The following is a 24,132-nucleotide window of genomic DNA, read 5'->3' as shown; positions in this document are numbered from 1 at the left end:
TTCATATCAAGGCGGGGGCCTCAAACTAGTGTCCTGCGGGACACATTTGGCCCGCGGGCCGCATGTTTGAGACCCCTGATTTACAGGCTATAAATGAATTTCAATGACAATCTATATGTTGTAAACAGTGATTGTTTTTCTGGTGAGTGTGATCTCCGAAACTACTTGCATAATTTAATAATACAGATTAAGATTGGGAATATACCACTAATGTGTGTGTACGTGTGTTTCCTCCAGATGATGGAAAGCTCTCTCTGGATGAGTTCCAGGCGTTCTTCTCCGATGGCACACTGAACGAGGAGGAGCTGGAGAAGCTGTTTCACACCATTGACTCTGATAACACCAGGTCAGCACAAATTCTGCATGCTGCATGTTGTCCCATAACCCCACTCCTCAAACCCGCCCTCCCCCTTGTCCCTTGCCGGCCTGGAGTCATACCGCAGTCATACCGCATGTCATACCGCATGTCATACCGCATGTCATACCGCATGTCATACCGCATGTCGCCATGACAAAGTAATTACTTCTTTATTTCATCACGTCATGTTAGATCTCGATACCACACACATAGAGAACTTTCTTCACAACTTTCCTAACTTTGTAGCTTATATTCAACTATTCTGTTTTTTGTAGATAATGCAAGGTTGTGGTTAAATATTACCAATTCAGAGCCAGTTGTGCTAGCACAGGACTGCTAGCAGTTAGCAAGCAGACGCAAATATGAACAAAGGCACAAAGGCGATGGTTGCTGAATGCCGCAGTTTTGCAGCCTTCCTTCCCGACAGTGAAAAAATTGTTGAGGCTTTTGATCGGCGGAGTAAATATTAAACAAAACAACGCAAAATGGTGCACGTTCTCTGTCGCACGTTCTGGTCCTGCTTGTAATGCACAAGAAGCGGCGATGCGCAGCGTTGTATTCAAGTACGTTATGACATCAAAGAATCCAATCCACTTTATTTATATAGCACATTTTATAAACAGAGTTTCCAAAGTGCTGCACGGACTAGTAAAATTAAAAAGTAATAATCCAAAACTAAAAGATCATTTAAGAAATAAAATAGTAAAATAGATATTAAATATATTAAAAACAAGAAACAGAGCAATAAAAGTATAAAAAATAAAACCAATTACAATAAAAACAAAGACACAAGACCATACGACTCACTCCGAGTTAAAAGCCAGAGAATAAAAGTGGGTTTTAAGATGTAGTACGGAGAATGGCGTAGTACAGAGTACTTCCGGTTTCCCAGAGTGCTTTGGTGTACAGATTTTGTAAAAACAAAAAAGCAGCACATGGTTACAGCTCACATAGTAGTTAATATTCTGCATTGTACGTTGGTAGTGTATTGTCTGTTGTTATCCACCTATGTGTGTTTTTTTGACACCAGGAGTAGGAAGTGGTGTCTAATATGTTATGCCTCACACAGGTAGTACATAAATCCTTGTGTGTATACTAATCATTGAGATTTTTGTATTGATTTTTTGACATTGTATTGTTTGCAGACGCTTTCTCATCCAGATTGGGATCAACTCTTGCAATAAAACACATTGATTGTAATAAAACGAAATCGATTACGTCTTCCTCCAATAACACTCATAGCCGTCTCTCTTTAATTGCAGTTGTTCCCTCGGGATGAATGAACCTAACGATGGTCCGTCAGATTTTTGTATCCTTGTTCAAACATACGTATTTCTCCTGTTGTCACAGCATGACAGTGGAGATACTCTCGATTGACAATGGCTTACAGCCAATCAGAACGTAGAACACAATAAACGGGTTCTCCCTTAGCCAATCAGGACTGTTGTGGCTGTAATCCTGGACTAGTAGCAGTAATAAATGCAATAACAGGCTACTACAACAAAGCACTGATAGATTGCTCTAATACACCACAAGGACACAGAACACGAAACACGTTCATACGCTGTTAAAAAATATATATACAAAATTGCGCTTAAAAAAACAGATCCGATTATGTAAACCAATCAGAATGTAGAACACAATAAGCGGGTTCTCCCTTAGCCAATCAGGACTGTCATTTCATCCTAGACTAGTAGCAGTAATAAATGCAATAACAGGCTACTACAACAAAGCACTGATAGATTGCTCTAATACACCACAAGGACACAGAACACGAAACACTTTCATACGCTGTTAAAAAAAAAAAAATACATAATTGCGCTTAAAAAAACAGATCCGATTATGTAAACCAATCAGAATGTAGAACACAATAAGCGGGTTCTCCCTTAGCCAATCAGGACTGTCATTTCATCCTAGACTAGTAGCAGTAATAAATGCAATAACAGGCTACTACAACAAAGCACTGATAGATTGCTCTAATACACCACAAGGACACAGAACACGAAACACATTCATACGCTGTTAAAAAATATATATACAAAATTGCGCTTAAAAAAACAGATCCGATTATGTAAACCAATCAGAATGTAGAACACAATAAGCGGGTTCTCCCTTAGCCAATCAGGACTGTCATTTCATCCTAGACTAGCAGCAGTAATAAATGCAATAACAGGCTACTACAACAAAGCACTGATAGATTGCTCTAATACACCACAAGGACACAGAACACGAAACACTTTCATACGCTGTTAAAAAAAAAAATACATAATTGCGCTTAAAAAAACAGATCAGATTATGTAAACCAATCAGAATGTAGAACACAATAAGCGGGTTCTCCCTTAGCCAATCAGGACTGTCATTTCATCCTAGACTAGTAGCAGTAATAAATGCAATAACAGGCTTCTACAACAAAGCACTGATAGATTGCTCTAATACACCACAAGGACACAGAACACGAAACACTTTCATACGCTGTTAAAAAAAATATATACATAATTGCGCTTAAAAAAACAGATCCGATTATGTAAACCAATCAGAATGTAGAACACAATAAGCGGGTTCTCCCTTAGCCAATCAGGACTGTCATTTCATCCTAGACTAGTAGCAGTAATAAATGCAATAACAGGCTACTACAACAAAGCACTGATAGATTGCTCTAATACACCACAAGGACACAGAACACGAAACACTTTCATACGCTGTTAAAAAAAATATATACATAATTGCGCTTAAAAAAACAGATCCGATTATGTAAACCAATCAGAATGTAGAACACAATAAGCGGGTTCTCCCTTAGCCAATCAGGACTGTCATTTCATCCTAGACTAGTAGCAGTAATAAATGCAATAACAGGCTACTACAACAAAGCACTGATAGATTGCTCTAATACACCACAAGGACACAGAACACGAAACACTTTCATACGCTGTTAAAAAAATATATACATAATTGCGCTTAAAAAAACAGATCCGATTATGTAAACCAATCAGAATGTAGAACACAATAAGCGGGTTCTCCCTTAGCCAATCAGGACTGTCATTTCATCCTAGACTAGTAGCAGTAATAAATGCAATAACAGGCTACTACAACAAAGCACTGATAGATTGCTCTAATACACCACAAGGACACAGAACACGAAACACGTTCATACGCTGTTAAAAAAATATATACACAAAATTGCGCTAAAAAAACACATCAGATTATATCTGTTTTAGTATGAAATGCCAAAAATCCATCCATCCAACATATATTCTGGCAATATGCTGTCAGGCTAAAAAAGATACCAAACATCCAATTAAATCCAGTTGTATTTATTCTCAATCAGTACTATACAGTTAATTGCCATTACCGTAGACCTCTCCTGATTGGGTCTCATTAAATTCATCTTTAGACGCTATATATGGAGCCAATCAAGTCCATCCATTCTGCAATCAGGAGAAGTGCACTGACTTTGATTTGAGGAATCAACATTTACACAACATCCATACACTGCTTATCTTCTTGAATGTGGTAGTTGAATTAGATTTGATATTGCATGGTTGGACGTTATAATGAAATTTACCCTTGTGGGACTAATAAAGGCGTATCTTATATTTCCATGAACGGGATAAACGGGTGATCTGTTAACACATCTTGAAAGGAATATGTCGTATACATATCTCCGATATTGCTGTGGGAGTGGTTTTAAAGGTTTCTATTCATTTCATTTTAGTGCTTCTGACACCCACACATCAGACCTTGGCGTTCCCATGTAAAAGCAGATAAACACGTATTGATTCACAGGAGTAAAAGCTGAAATGCAAGCATTTTCTGAGACAGCATGAAGTTGATGAATGGAGAGGTTCGATGAAGAAGGATGGGCGTATGCAACCCCAACCCACCCCTCTGTTTTTTACTCCATCTGTCTCTGTCATTCTTTCTTTTCCATTCCTACACCATTCACAAATCTGATACATGTGTCTTGTTTATTTCTTTACTTTTTTTAACTACTTTGTATTGTTCTTGGTTGCACGGCGGTCGAGTGGTTAGCGCGCAGAAGACCTCACAGCTAGGAGAGCGGAGTTAAATTCCACCCTTGGCCATCTCTGTGTGGAGTTTGCATGTTCTCCCCGTGCATGCGTGGGTTTTTTCCGGGTACTCCGGTTTCCTCCCACATTCCAAAAACATGCTAGGTTAATTGGCGACTCCAAATTGTCCATAGGTATGAATGTGAGTGTGAATGGTTGTTTGTCTATATGTGCCCTGTGATTGGCTGGCGACCAGTCCAGGGTGTACTCTGCCTCTTGCCCGAAGACAGCTGGGATAAGCTCCAGCACCCGCTGAATGACTGTATTGTTCTGTAAAAAATGACTGTATAGCTAGTCGCTAAGAGAACCGTTTCATGGTTAAAATGACAGAACTATATAGTGTTTCATTCTGAAAACGAAGAAAATAAATCCAAATTTTGGTTGTCTTGGTTGCATGAGGCATGACAGATGCAGGTACTCCAGCCCGGTACGCTTTACTAGCCGGAATTGCTTTCTTCAACCCCCCAAAATTTACCAGAACTCAGTAGGAAGTATAGTAAAAGTCACTGTTGATGCAGTATACTTCCGTGGGGATGCCATACAAGTTAATGTCAACAAATCCAAACTACCCATTTAAGTTCATAGTTATGTATAAACACAATGCTGTTTGTTTATTTTTTATTTGTAATAATACATATTTTATATGTATTTTAATGAAGAATCTTGAACCAGTCATGATGTGCGATATATATCACTATATTGACGGTTACTATGGTACCCATTATGTCATTGGATGGTCATATCACCTTGTACTTCGGTATGTGACAAAAAAAAAATTTAAAACTATATTAGGAAAGCAGGAAGTGAACAAATGTAACAGTTACTGATTGTAAAAGTACCAGATGGAGGGGTAGGATTTAATAAGCTTTGCTTCTTCCTACTCCTTTTGGGCATGTGGAACTGTGAACTTATTATGTGATGCATTCAATTGTAATCCGATGTTCAAATGAAATAAAACCATTACCATTACCATTACCATAAATAAGACGTCTGTTTTGGATGAATCAGACGCTGTTAAAGCGTCTTTGAGTATTTTGATGCCACAGAGTTGTGATTTATGTTATTTTATTTCAACAAAAAATGTTTTTCTCTGGTTCGAATATCCCATGTGAGTTACTTTGGGTTGCTGGTCTATCCACTACTAGCGGGATGTAATAATAGTCTTAGCTGTACATGGAAAATACGACGGTCCTTAAATAACTGCCATGTAGTCCCAGTGCTTTGCAGAGATGCCTCGATCAGGTGGGATCCATGATTATAATATTTACTCTTCCAAATGGCTGCATCCTCTGTGAAATAGCATTGAAAAGTCATTTTATTTTTGGAACCGTTGGCGTAATTTGCATTATTTACCGAACAGCCATTGAAGAGATGAACAGATGGTGTCTTTTTTATCCTCTCTCCTCTTCTGCACCATCATCAGTTACAATTCGTCAGTTGTTGGCTTGCCTTCATTCCTTCGTTTCGTCCCTCCATCCATGCCTCATCCCTGTTAATCTGTTTTTTTGTTGTTTTTTTTCCCCTGCTCCGGCAGCCCAACAATGAACCAAACCTGAGGCGTGCCAAGTCTTAGAAAAGTTTGTGGTATTGCATGAACAATCCTGTCCTCTTTTTCTGACCTTCCCTCCTTCCTTTTTTTCCTTCTTACCTTCCTTCCGCTGCTGCTCCTGCGGTGTGCTGTGATGTGATAGTAATGTTGACACTAAGGAACTCTGTGGTAAGTAGAAATACACAAGTACACTAAAGATGCCACTGCCCTCACTTTCATTACTTTCTTTAACCCGAAAATGCTTTTTTTTAGAATATTTTTATTTCAGTAAAAGTTTCAGTTGCCATTTTGAATAAATTATGTCATGTGCCAATTTGTATATGTGTGTTCAGACTACTTTGCCAAGCACATGGGGGACTATGAAGGAGTTCTTGCCTCACTGGAGACGCTCAACCTTTCCATCCTCAAAGCCATGGACTTCACCAAGAAGGTAATACACATACCCGATGCTTTACCGAGAATGCTTACATCAGGGGTCTCAAACACGCGGCCCGCCGGCCAAATGTGGCCCGCAGGACACTAGTTTGAGGCCCCCGCCTTGATATGAAAGTTTAATGTTAGTGCGGCTCGCGCCAAGTTTGATATGGATGCTGTATGGTATCATGTACCCAGAAAAAATTATTACGTTTGATTAATGTTCATGTTAAAGGTTAAATAACTGTTAATAGTTATCCTCCCTATATGTGTGGAAGTGGTAAGTTTTTGGCTATTTAAGTTTAAAGGAAATAACTTGAAGGCTACCGTTTAGGTCGCTAGCTCTCTAGTTTGCGAGTTAGCATGTGTCTCAAGACCCTGCAGTTGCGCAATATGTTGTAAATAAAAAGAGTATAAATGTGACTATAGTCGTGTTTTGTCATGTCTACAGGGCTCTAATAATGCTTTGTTCATTTTAAATGAATTGTAGCTACCTGGGCAATTATAACTGTTGTTCAAGCTTTGGCTACATACCTGAACCGCCACCTGACAACAACATTAAGTCTGACAATGATGAGAGGGAACCCGGCATGTTTGATGGTGAAATTGCCCAACTGTTTAATTCAGATACAGAAGATGAGGCTGGGAAAATTCAAACTGCAATATGACGAGGAATTACTAGTAGTATTACTAGTATAAGTATTGTTTCTAATATATAAAATGGCACAATTGAATTTAATGACTCGGTTGCACGGCGGTCGAGTGGTTAGCGTGCAGACCTCACAGCTAGGAAACCAGGGTTCAATTCCACTCTCGGTCATCTCAGTGTGGAGTTTGCATGTTCTCCCCGTGCATGCGTGGGTTTTCTCCGGGTACTCCGGTTTCCTCCCACATTCCAAAAACATGCTAGGTTAATTAGCGACTCCAAATTGTCCATATGTATGAATGTGAGTGTGAATGGTTGTTTGTCTATATGTGCCCTGTGATTGGCTGGTGACCAGTCCAGGCTCCTCTTACCTGAAGAGGGATAGCTGACAAAAAATTGTTTTACTCAACATGCTATGCTTTTCCGTAGGGATTAGCACTCAACTTGGTGGTTCACTGCACTTTTGACGGCCTGATGACTTTTTTTTGTATACCTTAGAGAGTGTAGTGACACTAGTTCTTCTCACTGACACTGCAGGGTTCAAATGCTGCAAAATACCACATCAGCCAAACCATATTGATGTTGTGTGATGGTCTGTGAGGAATATTACCGACCACTACTAAGATATCAGGCTGTCAATGTTTCTTGAGCGACATTTTTTCAGTGCTGTAGTTAATATTCCGTAATGGAATATTATGTGTTTTTGTGTGTGTGTGTGTGTGTGTGTGTGCATAGTAATCGCTTGGAGAAATCTAATGTGTTATCCTAGTTTTTTTTCCCCATGAGCTATTTATATCAGCTCGGCCGCAGCCACTCTCCCCATATGCAGCTGATATTAGAGTTATACGTTTGTCCTTGTGTGTGGGAGAGAGAGCGTATGCGTATTGTCTTGCTTTGGTTGTCTCCATATCGCTATCCACCAGACAATCGTTCACCCGTATGCCATTCAATACACACACACAAATATATTCTGTCTCGAGTCGTGATTTGTATATGTGTTGTTTGTTCTATCCTTTAAATTGTTGCTATGTCACTGACTGGAATGCTGGTTCGCTCATCAGGAAAACTGACAGCTTGCTTAGTATAATTGTGATGAACTATATATTTAATGTAATTCCTACTGCAGACAATAGGAGTTATGGGAATGACTGTGAAGGATTATCATGAAAATTAAATTACATTGCTCTGAGCTGCGATCTAGGACTAGAATCAGCCATCAACTAGACTAAATTTGTGAAGATCATTAATTTTGTTTAATTCGCCCCACAAAATTGAAACTCTCAATAGACGGAACTGTCACAGATGTTTTGGTTTGTTAATAATCTGAAGTAACTGTGCACATTTTCATAATAGCATGATATTTGGTACATTTGTAAATTTTACTCTTTTCAGCTATAAATATAAATATAACAGTCAAATGACCACCTGGCAGCCATTATTATCAGATTACAATTGAATGCATCACATAATCAGTTCACAGTTCCACATGTCCAAAAGGAGTAGGAAGAAGGAAAGCTTATTAAATCCTACCCCTCCATCTGGTACTTTTACAAACTGTTACATTTGTTCACTTCCTGCTTTCCATAATATAATTTTTTATTTTTATTTTTATAATGTACCTCGTACCGAAGTATGAGGTGATATGAGCATCCAATGACATAATGTGTACCATAGTAAGTGTCAATATAGTGATATATATAGCACATCATGACTGGTTCAAGACTCTTCATCCTTGTATTTAGCAAACATCAACTGCTTGTATTGTTTCTTGAATTGGCTCATCGTTGTGCATTGTTTGAGGGTCTTACTCAATCCATTCCATAGTTTGATTCCACATACTGAAATGCTATGGCTTTTTAACGTAGTCCTAGCATAGAAGTGTTTCAAATGTAGTTCTTCCCTGAGATCATATTTCTCCTCTCTTGTAGAGAAGTATTGGATGACATTCGTAGCTAATTGGTTATTTTTAGCCTTATGCATTATTTTAGCTGTTTGAAGATGAACTATATCAGCAAGTTGAAGTATTTGTGATTTTAGAAATAAGGAGTTAGTATGTTCTCTGTAGGCGGCATTATGAATTATCCTTACTGACCTTTTTTTTGCAGTACATTTAGCAAGTGAAGATTGCTTTTATAGTTATTATAGTGTTTTGGTCTTTGTTGTTTGTTTGCTGCATATATGTACATACATAACTGGATGTGAGCGAAAGGTCACTGAAACTAGCAGAAAAACTTGGGAATAGCAGTTTGTAACCAGTTCCCATCTACATTCACATCTAAAAACAAGCTAACGAGCAAAAAAAACGATCGAGTTTTAACGATCCCACATACTGACAATCCACAGATATCATGAATGCTGTATGGGTAAAGAGGCATGAAGTAGAACTAAAGATGGCCGTGATGGAAGAAAGGAACAAGAGGGACTGACGGCGTTTATAGAAAAAAGATTGGTGTGGCACGGAGGAAAAAGAAAAAGGAGGAAATGGAGAGAGAATCCATTACACATGAAAAGAAGAGGGTTGGAGTGCCATTGGACGATATCCCTAATTATTGTTCCTCCCTATCTGTTCTCCTTTCACCCAATTACCCAACCACATCTGTCTCCTCCTCACCCCAAAGTACGCTGCATTATTCATGCCCTGGGTGTAACCTCATCAGTCAGCACACCCAGCTGACAACACAACATCCACTCCACTAGTGCTCTTTCCTTTCCACGATGTGGGAATGAAAGCAAAATCATTTCATTTGCTAATTTGTCGATATGTTTTCTGAGAAGCGGAGAAGGTGAATCGTGCACTCATCACTCATAAATCATGACAATGACAATTTAGGCTTAATGGACAGTTAAGTTGTGAAGTATTTGGACAGTGGCAAAGATTTATTAGTATGATTTTCCTTTTATACAGTCAATATCTAATATTTAATATTTAGCTAATATAATAGCCCTAGAGGCTGCATTGGTTAGCGCAAAGGCCTCACATCTAGGAGACCCCAGTTCAATTCCACCCTCGGTTATCTCTGTGTGGAGTTTGCATGTTCTCCCCGTGCATGTGTGGGTTTTCTCCGGTTTCCTCCCACATTCCAAAAACATGCTAGGTTAATTGGCGACTCCAAATTGTCCATAAGTATGAATGAGAGTGTGAATGGTTGTTTGTCTATATGTGCCCTGTGATTGGCTGGCCACCAGTCCAGGGTCAGATTGGAATTGCACTTTATGTGCTTGACACACCCTAGAAACCTTGCAATCCAACACATACCTGTGTTCCCAGCATCACTCGTCAGTCATTAAGATTTGCCAGATCAAAACACGATCACGGGCTGCACGGAGCATGAGTGGTTAGCGCACAGGCCTCACATCTAGGAGACCCCAGTTAAATTCCACCCTCGGCTATCTCTGTGTGGAGTTTGCATGTTCTCCCTGTGCATGCGTGGGTTTTCTCCGGGTACTCCGGTTTCCTCCCACATTCCAAAAACATGCTAGGTTAATTAGCGACTCCAAATTGTCCATAGGTATGAATGTGAGTGTGAATGGTTGTTTGTCTATATGTGCCCTGTGATTGGCTGGCGTTAATGTAATTCTACATTCGATGCAACCAATTTAAGATTTGCCAGATCAAAACACGCTCGCGGGCTGCACGGTGACCGAGTGGTTAAGCCTCACATATAGGAGACCCGAGTTCAATTCCACCCTCGGCCATCTTTGTGTGGAGTTTGCATGTTCTCCCCGTGCATGCGTGGGTTTTTTCCGGGTACTCCGGTTTCCTCCCACATTCCAATTTTTTAATTTTACATTTATTTCAGAGGGACAGCATAGCAACAATGTTTTCAATCAAACAATAAAATGGATGCATGACATTTTATTAATTACTAAGATAAATAAATAAGCATAAAATCATGTAAATGAAACAAACACAATAATCCATGTACTTATGAACGTATGTACTTAAAAATATGTTAATTAGTTGGATTTTTAGTTTATGTTGTGTTAATGAAAATATGTTATGTTGCACCAGGAAGTGCACTAACTGGATGTTGCATGATATTGCCCTTCCCTTTGTATGTTAATATTCGTTAATATTCATTGCTGTACTGCCTTATTCTTGTCATATTGCGTGCTGCCTATTGCAGAAACATAGTTGTAAAACAATATGTCTATAACATTACTTGCTAATCTGCCTTGAGGGGGGAAGGGTGTCTACATACACGATACTAAGCGCTGTTCAATTTGTTGAGTTATTTGTCTGACAATATTTGACTTATGTATCCCTGTTATTGACTTCTTGTCTCGTGGTAACATTGATTCGAATATGATAGTTTTACATTAGATTCCAAGTACTGTATAAGGTACACATTTACATAATTCCCTGCCGGTGCATAATTTGGTCCTTGACTCCATTAAATGCTTATGAATTAGTGATGACTGCAACACAAACTGGCCAACCGATGATCACATATCAACTGTCATCGGAGATATGTAAGACATCTATTTATCGAATCCACCGTGTCTTACTCGGTTTCCTATCTTGACTTGTACTTTGCTACCAGTAAACCGCTCTCCTTTTGCCATTCTCCTCCATCGATTGCTTTCCCCTCATCCTGCTTACATGTTATTGTCTACTCAAACCCTCCCTGACTGATCTATTTCAACTTAATCCTCATGAAGAAAGGCCAGGGTGAAGAGCATGAGGTGAAGGAGACAATAAAGTGGAGATGAAAGAAGAGATGGTGATAAAAGAAGGAAGAGGATATGGAAGTGGAGTCTTTACAATTTCCTGACCAGATTTATATTTTTTTAAAAAAAGCTTAAAATGAGTGTGTATGTGTGTGTGTGTACATGTTGAAGCTAAAAAAAATAGGACAATACAGTGCTAATGACAATGTCTCATTAAAGGAAGCTTTAATACAGGACAGTCAGGACAGGAGATTTAATGAAATCTTGCACATACACACACACACTGGAAAAACTGTACTACTTAAATCCACCTGCTACAGAGCCAATTAAAATTGTTTTCCGGAACCACTTCTGACATAAATAGTATCATAAAAGAAATGGGTGTATGGTGTGAAGAATTTGACGCATTTTGCTCAATTTTATAAAGCTGGTGGCTTTGTTGATGCGTTGATGTCGAGACGGTGTCATGATGAATAATAATATAAGGGTTTGTGATATGTTTTTAAACAATCTATGTCAAACTGTCTCTTCAAATCTTTTCACTATAACCCCACCATCAGTTGTACACCCTGGACTGGTCGCCAGCCAATCACAGGGCACATATAGACAAACAACCATTCACACTCACATTCATACCTATGGACAATTTGGAGTCGCCAATTAACCTAGCATGTTTTTGGAATGGGCTGCACGGTGGACGAGTGGTTAGCGCGCAGACCTCACAGCTAGGTGACCAGGGTTCAATTCCACCCTCGGCCATCTCTGTTTGGAGTTTGCATGTTCCCGCATGTGTGGGTTTTCTCTGGGTACTTCGGTTTCCTCCCACATTCCAAAAACATGCTAGGTTAATTGTGAGTGTGAATGGTTGTTTGTCTATATTTTTGGAATGTGGGAGGAAACCGGAGTACCCGGAGAAAACCCACACATGCACAGGGAGAACATGTAAAACTCCACACAGAGATGGCCGAGGGTGGAATTGAACTCGGGTTTTGTAGCTGCGAGCCTTGCGTGCTAACCACTCGTCCATCGTGCAGCCCTCTTTGCACATTCTAAAAACATTCATTCATTTTCTACCGCTTATCCTCACGAGGGTCGGGGTGTGCTGGAGCCTATCCCAGCTGTCTTCGGGCGAGAGGCGGGGACTTGTCGCAAGCCAATCACAGGACACATATAGACAAACAACCATTCACACTCACATTCATACCTATGGACAATTTTGAGTCACCAATTATCCTAGCGTGTTTTTGGAAGGGGCTGCACGGTGGACGAGTGGTTAGCGCGCAGACCTCACAGCTAGGTGACCAGGGTTCAATTCCACCCTCGGCCATCTCTGTGTGGAGTTTGCATGTTTCCGCCGTGTATGCGTGGGTTTTCTCTGGGTACTCCGGTTTCCTCCCACATTCCAAAAACATGCTAGGTTAATTGTGAGTGTGAATGGTTGTTTGTCTATATTTTTGGAATGTGGGAGGAAACCGGAGTACCCGGAGAAAACCCACACATGCACGGGGAGAACATGTAAAACTCCACACAGAGATGGCCGAGGGTGGAATTGAACTCAGGTTTTGTAGCTGTGAGCCTTGCGTGCTAACCACTCGTCCATCGTGCAGCCCTCTTTGCACATTCTAAAAACATTCATTCATTTTCTACCGCTTATCCTCACGAGGGTCGGGGTGTGCTGGAGCCTATCCCAGCTGTCTTCGGGCGAGAGGCGGGGACTTGTCGCAAGCCAATCACAGGACACATATAGACAAACAACCATTCACACTCACATGGGCGGGACAAAGACCAGCATATATCCACGCTGTGGAACAACCCACTTAATGCTTCGCCATAGAAGTCAGTGATGCTCAGCATCTGACTGTCAATCAATAAGAATGAAATCGTGTACGTTTTCTTGTGATAAGTAGCTGATTCTTGGTTTTCTTAGTTGGTATTTTAGCCCATATTTAGTCAATGAAATTGACATATTTCACAATTTTTGTGTACATTTTAGGGGGTGCTGAGCTTCCCTTGCAGTCTTCGTATAATCGCCACGACACAAACAACAATAAACACAAACCCATACCAAAAACAAAAGAAAAATAGATGTGTAAACCCTGTCATTGTACATCTCTCTATTGTATTTTAACCCATTTTCATTCCTTCACACATGTCAAAGAGGCAGGCATGTAATTTGTTTCACATCAGAACCCCCCCCCCCTCCTGCTGAGATGTTGTGATGGATCGGAGACATCTTTGTTCTTTCTGCCGCTCCCTCACTGCACTCACACAGCCTCCACTCCATGCACTTTCCTTAGTGTGCACTTGAACCTGCTGTAGGCGAAACAATGCCACATCTCAGTCTAACAAGATGATCTCTCTGCAGACTTGTGGAGCTGCTCAAGTTCTTACTCCTTTCACATGTGAGGTGGTCTTTCTTTGCCATGGCAATCCATAACATGCTTGCTGTTATAGAAACTTGGGTTATCTCATAAAATTAGTTGTTCTTATTTATTTGAAGGAACATTATTGCCCAAGACATATACTGTATATATACTACATACTGAGTACTGTATAATCTAACACTATCTCAAACCAGGAAATCCCTTATGAGAAAGTACCTTGATGCATTTTATACCATCGTCATGTCCTCTCCTGGTGTCTCAATTCAGTTCCCATGTGTGCTGACATCCTCTTTGAGACTGGTCAAGCTCCCTCATAGGATTATCTGCATCATTACCAGCACTTTACTTATTAATTAATTAACTTATTATTAATTAAGAATTGGTCAATAATATAACTCCCGATGTGACAGTTGTACTCGAAAACAAGAGATGGGATCTACACAAGTGGAACTGCACTTTTTTTTAAATTTTGACCATCATTCACAATCTAAGGTTCTCATTGGGAGTGACCAGGATGGATAGGATCAGGAATGAGTACATAAAATGGACATTACATGTTAGAGGCCTTGGAGATAAAGTCAGAGAGACCAGACTCAGATGGTTCATTGATTCATTTTCTATCCTCATGAGGGTTGTGGGGGTGCTGGAGTTGTACACCCTGGACTGGTCGCCAGCCAATCACGGGGCACATATAGACAAACAACCATTCACACTCACATTCATACCTATGGACAATTTGGAGTCGCCAATTAACCTAGCATGTTTTTGGAATGGGCTGCATGGTGGACTAGTGGTTTGCGCGCAGACCTCACAGCTAGGAGACAAGGGTTCAATTCCACCCGCGGCCATGTCTGTGTGGAGTTTGCATGTTTGCATGTTGGAGGAAACCGGAGTACCCGGATAAAACCCACACATGCACGGGGAGAACATGTAAACTCCACACAGAGATGGTCGAGGGTGGAATCGAACTCGGGTTTTGTAGCTGTGAGCCTTGCGTGCTAACCACTCTTCCATCGTGCAGCCCTCTATCTCATCCATTAGTGACAGACATTGCACATTCTAAAAACATTCATTCATTTTTTACCGCTTTTCCTCACGAGGGTCGGGGGGTCCTGGAGCCTATCCCAGCTGTCTTCGGGCAAGAGGCGGGGTACACCCTGGACTGGTCAGCCAGCCATAAAAGGGACATTACATGTTAGAGGCCTTGGAGATAAAGTCAGAGAGACCGGACTCAGATGGTTCGGACATGTCCAGAGGAGAGATAGTGAATATATTGGTAGAAGGATGCTGCGTTTAGAGCTGGGAGGCGTAGGGGAAGACCAAAGAGGAGGTTTATGGATGTAATGAAGGAGGACATGTGGGTAGTTGGTGTGAGAGAGACAGATGCAGAAGACAGGGTTGGATGGAGGAGATTGATTTGTTGTGGCGACCCCTGAATGGAAAAACCGAAAGAGGAAGAGAAGAAGAAGATTCACAATGAAATTTGTGAAACATTTCCCTTTCCTGTGCATTCTAGTGTGAGAAAACGAACTAATATGAGCTGGCTAACAACAGACGTCATAGGAAATACCTATTTTGACGCTAAAGCCTTCACAAATACGGCAACTGTGTTCCATTTATATACGTAACTTGACTTATGTGTGTGTTAACCAAGCTACAGCCATATTATTATTGTAGCAGCTAACATGAAAATGTATTTTCATCTTGCGGACTAACACGACGTTCGTCTTAGCGTCATTCACAGACGGAAGAGTCGATACCGAGCTCTCAATTTTGCTACATAAACTAAACAAGATGTTCGTTTTTCGTCAGAATTTTTACCTGAGGACTGAAGCGCACGTCTTGTGCTGGAAGACACAGCCATCCCAATGAGTATCTATCCATTAGTATGCATTGATCACCTGTAAAATTTTGAAGGAGAACAAACTATATTAAAACTACAAATAATAGTTTTAGTCTCAACACTGGAGACGAAGCTAAAAAGAATTTTGGGGTAAATATGGTATGTTCACAGATCCTAAAACAATTGATCACATCAATTTTGCTGCGTCCATACCATAACAGCTCTGCTCTGACGTAGCAGCATGAGTTGCTACGTTAATGACGTCTGACAAGGTTATGCACAGTAGCATCTGGCTACGGAGATTTGCGTCTCCCTTGTCAAATTTGTCATCTTTTTTTTTTTACTTCATCAGAACTGTTGCCAAAAGTTATGCCCTCCATTTATGACTTTGTGTTGTGTGTTTGTGTCACTTCGATCGGCACAAATTGGATCCACTGGGATTTTTTCTTCTGTTCAGACTTTGTCAAATCAAGCTGAATTAAATAAAAAAAACAAACTATGACAAAAATCGAATTTGGAGCTGGCAGTTTGAACAAGGTCATAGTGTGTTCAGACTTCTCAGAACGTTGGAAATATCCAACTTGCAGTATCTGAGGTCTGACCTCAAGGCGTTCTGGTGGAAAGTAAAACTTTCAGCAAGAGACGGTCAATTGCAGAGCACAGAAAGACCAACAAGATGGACAATTTAAAGTCTTTGATTAAAATACCATCAGATTCATCTCAGTGATCACCCGAATCGCCCCAAAATTCCTACTTTACTGTCAACTTCTAAAGTTTAGTTCATCACAATGCATTTTCAGAGTGAGGAAAGTGAAAACGGCGAGAGTACGGAACTATAATCTGGTCAGAATTACGATGTGCAGGGTACATAAGGACCAACAAGATGGATAATTACCATCAGATTCATCTCAGTCATCTTCCGGATTGCCCCAAATTCCTACTTTACTGTCAACTTCTAAAGTTTAGTTCATCACAATGCATTTTCAGAGTGAGGAAAATCGAAACGGCGAGAATACGGAACTATAATCTGGTCAGAATTACGATGTGCAGGGTACATCAGCACCAACAAGATGGATAATTACCATTAGATTCCTCTCAGTCATCTTCCGAATCGCCCAAAAATTCCTACTTTACTGTCAACTTCCAAAGTTTAGTTCATCACAATGCATTTTCAGAGTGAAGAAAGTGGAAACAGCGAGAGTACGGAATTATAATCTGGTCAGAATTACGATGTGCAGGGTACATCAGCACCAACAAGATGGACAATTACCATTAGATTCCTCTCAGTCATCTTCCGGATCGCCCCAAAATTCCTACTTTTTTGTCAACTTCCAAAGTTTAGTTCATCACAATGCATTTTCAGAGTGAGGAAAATGGAAACGGCGAGAATACGGAACTATAATCTGGTCAGAATTACTATGTGCAGGGTACATAAGGACCAACAAGATTTATAATTACCATCAGATTCCTCTCAGTCATCTTCCGAATCACCCAAAAATTCCTACTTTACTGTCAACTTCCAAAGTTTAGTTCATCACAATGCATTTTCAGAGTGAGGAAAATCGAAACGGCGAGAGTACGGAATTATAATCTGGTCAGAATTACGATGTGCAGTGTACATCAGCACCAACAAGATGGACAATTACCATTAGATTCCTCTCAGTCATCTTCCGGATCGCCCCAAAATTCCTACTTTTTTGTCAACTTCCAAAGTTTAGTTCATCACATTGCATTTTCAGAGTGAGGAAAGTGAAAACAGCGAGAGTACGGAACTATAATCTGGTCAGAATTACGATGTGCAGGGTACATAAGGACCAACAAGATGGATAATTACCATCAGATTCCTCTCAGTCATCTTCCGAATCGCCCAAAAATTCCTACTTTACTGTCAACTTCCAAAGTTTAGTTCATCACAATGCATTTTCAGAGTGAGGAAAGTGAAAACGGCGAGAGTACGGAACTATAATCTGGTCAGAATTACGATGTGCAGGGTACATAAGGACCAACAAGATGGATAATTACCATCAGATTCATCTCAGTCATCTTCCGGATTGCCCCAAATTCCGACTTTACTGTCAACTTCTAAAGTTTAGTTCATCACAATGCATTTTCAGAGTGAGGGAAATGGAAACGGCGAGAATACGGAACTATAATCCGGTCAGAATTACGATGATCTCTAATAGTTTTTAGAGCCACTTATGATGGGTTTTATGTATGCCAGTTATTCATTGAGCGGACTGGACATTTAAAGCTTTATAATGCAGAATGAATACAACTCATGATAATTGGTACAACCTCTGATCTTTGTCTCAATGTGGTGATATCGTTTTTACAGCTCCATGGTTACATTAGAATTATGTTTGTCACTAAAGCATAATAATACATTAGTAAATGAAGACATATAATCTCCCAGATGAAATATGTTGCATTGAACCAATGTGTAGGCCAATGATAGTAACGGATGTATTACACATGCTGACACCGTCAATTCTACGACCAGATTAAATTCACCATGTCACGTCTGCCTACTTGTTTTGACCTTCAGAGACACACTGTACACACAGATGCTAAGAATGCTACATACAGTAGCTAATCACCACGTTCTTAGGGGCCAAGTATATTGTATTCTCCTGGGTCAGCCATCTGTGTGAATTATAGATCACATGGTTTCTATCTCAGGTTCTTTGGCTGGACCCGAAGGACACGCTTATAGGCCAATGGAGCATATACGTGATAGACATATGCAAGGGGAGCAAGATGGAGTGATATCATGGTGTAACATAATGCAGTTATAATAAAAAGGGATCTATTATGCATTTTATATTTTCTGACCTATAAATGTTATCGTTGAAATGAGTCATGAAAGACGTTTTGGATGGCTTGGAGTTTCTAACACAGGGTGTTTCTACTGACCTAAGTATCCGGAAGTCCTCGGGAGCGCTTGGGAGTGTGACCAATCACAGCAGAGTGGGCTTACCTAGAGGGAGTAAATTAAACAGACCATTTAGGTTGGACGATTGAAGTCAATGGAAACACTGCAGAAAGAGGTGCAGAATCTGGAAGATCTAGAAAGCTTTCTGTGAGTAGCTGCTTCTATAGGAGTCTACAACTCAATACAAAGTGCCGAAAATGAGCATTATTAAATTTTATAATTTCATAATTAAATTTTTACAATATTTACAATCCAAAGGCAAAACAATTGCACACCACAGACAAACTGAGCACGATACAGTCTGATGAGCTCAATATCATTAGCGGCAGAAAAAAATGATATCAATAAGAGTTGATAGCTCATTTTCATACTAATATTAGGTTGCCATCCCTACAAACAACAACAATGCATACTCGCATTTAGAGTCCCTAATAGATACCAACAAAAACAACCCTGACCCTTTTTTAACAGAGTTTTAACATGCCTAAATATAGCCTGATGTTTCCTGTATGACATTTATTGAATCCAAATGGTTATCAATCAAAAGGGCAACTGACTTTATTTGAAAGATCTATCTGATATGTCTATTCTGGATAATAGGACCCCGGGGTATTACTTTGACCTTAGCAAACCCAATTGCAATAATCCGATAGAAATGTTTTATGGTCTGTTTCACCTGCTGGAAAATCTTACCTCTGTCATTTATCAAGCTTCTGGTGGTTTATAAAAACATAAACATCCAAACAAAAAATAAATTACTATTTTTTGTTTTTTTTTACTTCCAATCAGAGCAAGCACTATAATGGGAGTCTGCACTGAGAATAAATCAGCAGATTCATTCTATGATGAATTCTGCACAATGGATCCATAATGCAATCATAATCCCCTCAAGAAAACAAGCCAATATACAATTATCGTTAATATTTGTTGGTTTAGACGGGCGTTCCTTTTTTGCAAGTCTAATCCCAGCATGATATTCATCAGTAGACTACAGTCGTACTTTTCCCAAATTGAAGTTTTCCCAAAAGTAATTAATAAACGATCACTCTTTCTATGTATATATGGCAGAATAATGTTAGATATCAATCAAATGACAAACATTGTAGTGAGGATGGATGATAGGCCGGTATATTAAGTATGATTAGGTATTCATTAGGTATGAATGTGAGTGTGAATGGTTGTTTGTCTATATGTGCTCTGTGATTGGCTGGCGACCAGTTCAGGGTGTACCCCGCCTCTCGCCTGAAGACAGCTGGGATAGGCTCCAGCACCCCTCGCGACCCTCGTGAGGAAAAGCGACAGAAAATGACAGTAAATTCTGTTACATAAGAGCTTTGACTTTTTTTAACATGACCTCATGTTTACATGTTTATATATTGGGTGCATGGTCAATGGTGTGTGGACCTTTGTGTGTACCTTTTTTTTTTACAAAAGCCATCAACAGATATAATAGAAGTCAATGCGGCCTGTGTGTATGTGTGTGTATCCCTTGGGAGCATTTGTCTTTGATTAGAGAGCAGCAGAGAATGGCTGACTGCACAGGAACCTTAATTGTCTTCCTGAATCACTGCACTGTGACTTCTGACAGCAAAAGCTGACATGACTGGTTGACTCCGTTCTCTGGAGTGCAAATGTAGTCAATTATGGCCTATCCTGATAGTGACGTTTCCACGTGCGCTTCTAACAGGCTTTACATGTGTGAACTGTTTTATGTCTCGGTATATAAAAGTATTAAACATGCATGTCAAATTAAATTTCATCCCGGTTCTGCATTAGCATCATTCTAATTACATACTAAGATGTTGTGAGGTGATTTTGTTTCCAGCATTTTCTACCGCTTATCCTCACGAGGGTCGCGTGGGGGTACTGGAGCCTATCCCAGCTGTTTTCAAGCGAGAGAGGCGGGGTACACCCTGGACTGGTCGCCAGCCAATCACAGGGCACATATAGACAAACAACCAATTTGGAGTCGCCAATTAACCTAGCATGTTTTTGGAATGTGGGAGGAAATCAGAGCACCTGAAAACCCACGCATGTACGGGGAGAACATGCAAACTCCACACAGAGATGGCCAAGCAGAGATTCAAACCCAGGTCTACAGACTAATATGCCAATCACTCTGCGCCCCATGGTGGGGCTCCACAAATCTCATCCATTTTGGAGTACATATCTTTCTGAATATCTGCCTATTTTTGTATATATGCTAGACACGTGTAATCTATGCTATCCGTTGATCTATTTTACGGCACCAATATACCCCCCCCCCACCCCCCCCCACACACACACATAAAAATGTTTTGCAACATTTGTGGAGCCCCACTATGGGGCACAGAGTGGTTGGCATATTAGTCTGTAGACCTGGGTTTGAATCTCCGCTTGGGCATCACTGTGTGGAGTTTGCATGTTCTCCCCGAACATGCGTAGGCTTTCAGGTACTCTGATTTCCTCCCACATTCCAAAAACATGCATGTTAGATTAAGTGGCGACTCCAAATGATGAGCGAATGATTGTTTGTGCATGCCGCCTCTCGCTTGAAATCATCTGGGATCGACTCCATCATACCCCTGGAACCCTATTGAGGATAAGCGGCATAGAAAATGTTGTTTTTTTATATAATTTAATAAGCCCATAAGTTTTTTTGCGGCATTGAAAAAATACAGACAAAAGCATGTATGGGATTTCCTAGTTTAGAGGAAAATTGTAGCTGAATCCTTTACATGAATTGACGTCGTAGAAGCGCTGTTGTATAAATTAGCTAAAGGAGGACGCTGCTCTTGAATCCATATTATTATCTCTACATCACAGATTCACCCGCTTTCATTTTTTCTCAGATTAAACAAACCCAAAAACCTTTCAGTCTGACCTGGTGTTTTGGTTCTGATGCTTCTCAGGCATTTGGAAAGATACTGTCAACATACTGTAGATCAGTAGTCTTTGTATTGAATATTAGTGTTTATGCATTAATAATTTACTTTGGAGCAGATTTGTGCTGAATAGCCAATAACTGTCTTTAAGATGAAGCTAACAAAAATGCTCAAGGCAAGCGAGCGAAACATTAATGCAAGTCATCTGCAGTATTGCATCATGTTTTGAAACGTGAACTCAGGTGTTTAGGATGAAGAAAAGCATCGTATATGAATTGGGAAGGTGTTGTTGCAAGGATGGGTTGATGTGGAAACACCAGTGCAATGTCGGTCACTAATGGATGAGATAGAGGGTTGCACGGTGGGGGAGTGGTTAGCACGCAGGCCTCACAGCTAGGAGACCCGAGTTCAATTCCACCCTCAGTCATCTTTGTGTGGAGTTTACATGCTCTCCCCGTGCATGAGTGGGTTTTCTCCGGGTACTCCCACATTCCAAAAACATTAATTCATTCATTTTCTACAAGGGTCGCGGGGTGCTGGAGCCTATCCCAGCTGTCTTCAAGCAAGAGGCGGGGTACACCCTGGACTGGTCGCCAGCCAATCACAGGGCACATATAGACAAACAACCATTCACACTCACATTCATACCTATGGACAATTTGGAATGGGAGTTGCACGGCGGTCGAATGGTTAGTGCGGAGACCTCACAGCTAGGAAACCAGGGTTCAATTCCACCCTCGGCCATCTCTGTGTGGCGTTTGCATGCTTGGGTTTCCACTCCGAGTGGGAGGAAACCGGAGTACCCGGAGAAAACCCACGCATGCAAACGCCACACAGAGATGGCCGAGGGTGGAATTGAACCCTGAACCGCCGTGCAGCCCATTCCAAAAAACATGCTAGGTTAATTGGCGACTCCAAATTGTCCAGAGGTATGAGGGTGGTTAGCGCGCAGGCCACACAGCTCAGAGACTCAGGTTCGATTCCCCGCTCAGGCATCTCTGTGTGGAGTTTGCATGTTCTCCTTTTGGGTTTTCTCCAGGTACTCCGGTTTCCTCCCACATTCCAAAAACATGCTAGGTTAATTAGCGACTCCAAATTGTCCATAGGTATGAATGTGAGTGTGAATGGTTGTTTGTCTATATGTGCCCTGTGATTGGCTGGCGACCAGTCCAGGGTGTACTCTACCTCTCGCTTGAAGACAGTTGGGATAGGCTCCAGCACCCCTGCAACAGTCAAAAATGTTGAGCTCTCTACAGAGCTCTTCAGTCCATCCTCACAGGAAGTGACATCACAAAAAAATGTGTGTATAACCTAACCATACCAATGCTTCTTCATCACCAGGTTTATGAGAGAGGAACAAACGTGGAGCAGTTTGTTACTCGCTTCCTACTGAAGGAGTCCGCCAATCAAATCCAGTCTCTTTTGAACTCTGTGGAGAGTGCAGTGGACGCTATTGACGAGCAGCACAGCCAGTCAGGGTAAGCTGATGGTACAATGTGTGATTGCTTATTGTTCAAAACTGGCTGATGGTGAAGACTCCCTATTGAAGACCGTTGATGGGTTAAGCTTCTGAAATCAGTTACTGTATTTCCCTTCCGTTTCAGCCATATTCCTGCCAAAACGAGTCCTCGGATTTCAGAGAAGCGCCATGACAACGTTGTCCCTGATTATCCGCCAAACAACAGAATCAGTGCCAGGGAGGCTGTCAGGACCATCAACACCGCCTCAGGTGCGACACACACACACACACACACTCATGGTTGGAGTCATCCATCATGTGCTTGTATGATTGCCCTCACACCAACAGTCATTAAGAGGATGCTGAAATGACACACGGCAGTTTATCATCCAGTTAAGTCAGATGCAAACATGAATGTGCCATGGACATTACATTATCTACATCAGGGGTCTCAAACTCAATTTACCTGGGGGCCACTGGAGCTAAGGTCTGGGGAAGGCTGGGCCGCATCAGGTAAAAAAAAAAAAAATTATATATATGTTAAAAATAAATAATAATATATTTTATATATATATCAAAATATATATATTACATATAATATTTTTAATATATTAAAAAATATTTTTAATAAAAAATATATTTTTATATATATGTTAAAAATAAATAATAATATATTATATATATATATATTAAAAATATATATTATATATATGTGTATATATATATATATACATATATATACATATATAATATTTTTTATATATTAAAAATATATATTTATATTATATATATATATATAATATATTTTTAATATATATAAAATATATTATTATTTATTTTTAACATATATAAAAATATTTTTTTAGCTGATGCGGCCCAGCCTCACCCATATATATTTTATATATATATTAAAAATATATTATATATATATATATATTATTTATT

The 24,132-nt window shown here is 40.2% G+C and overlaps 1 protein-coding gene across 1 annotated transcript in view; it reads left to right on the top strand.

Annotated features, from left to right (window-relative positions):
• Positions 1-24,132, top strand: part of necab2 (N-terminal EF-hand calcium binding protein 2) — a 98,088-nt gene that overhangs the window by 36,848 nt on the left and 37,108 nt on the right. Inside the window, exons 3-7 of the mRNA XM_058075642.2 lie at positions 238-346; positions 6,117-6,142; positions 6,307-6,404; positions 23,070-23,206; positions 23,333-23,457. Of these exons, the coding sequence (XP_057931625.1) occupies positions 238-346; positions 6,117-6,142; positions 6,307-6,404; positions 23,070-23,206; positions 23,333-23,457 (495 nt within the window). The remainder of the gene's footprint in view (positions 1-237; positions 347-6,116; positions 6,143-6,306; positions 6,405-23,069; positions 23,207-23,332; positions 23,458-24,132) is intronic.

Source organism: Doryrhamphus excisus, linkage group LG1 (assembly GCF_037039965.1).
Source record: "Doryrhamphus excisus strain RoL-2023G ecotype Guam linkage group LG1, RoL_Dexc_Guam_v1.1, whole genome shotgun sequence".
NCBI lineage: Eukaryota > Metazoa > Chordata > Actinopteri > Syngnathiformes > Syngnathidae > Doryrhamphus > Doryrhamphus excisus.
Note: the sequence above shows the minus strand (reverse complement) of the source record. Positions and strands in the feature narration are given on the sequence as shown.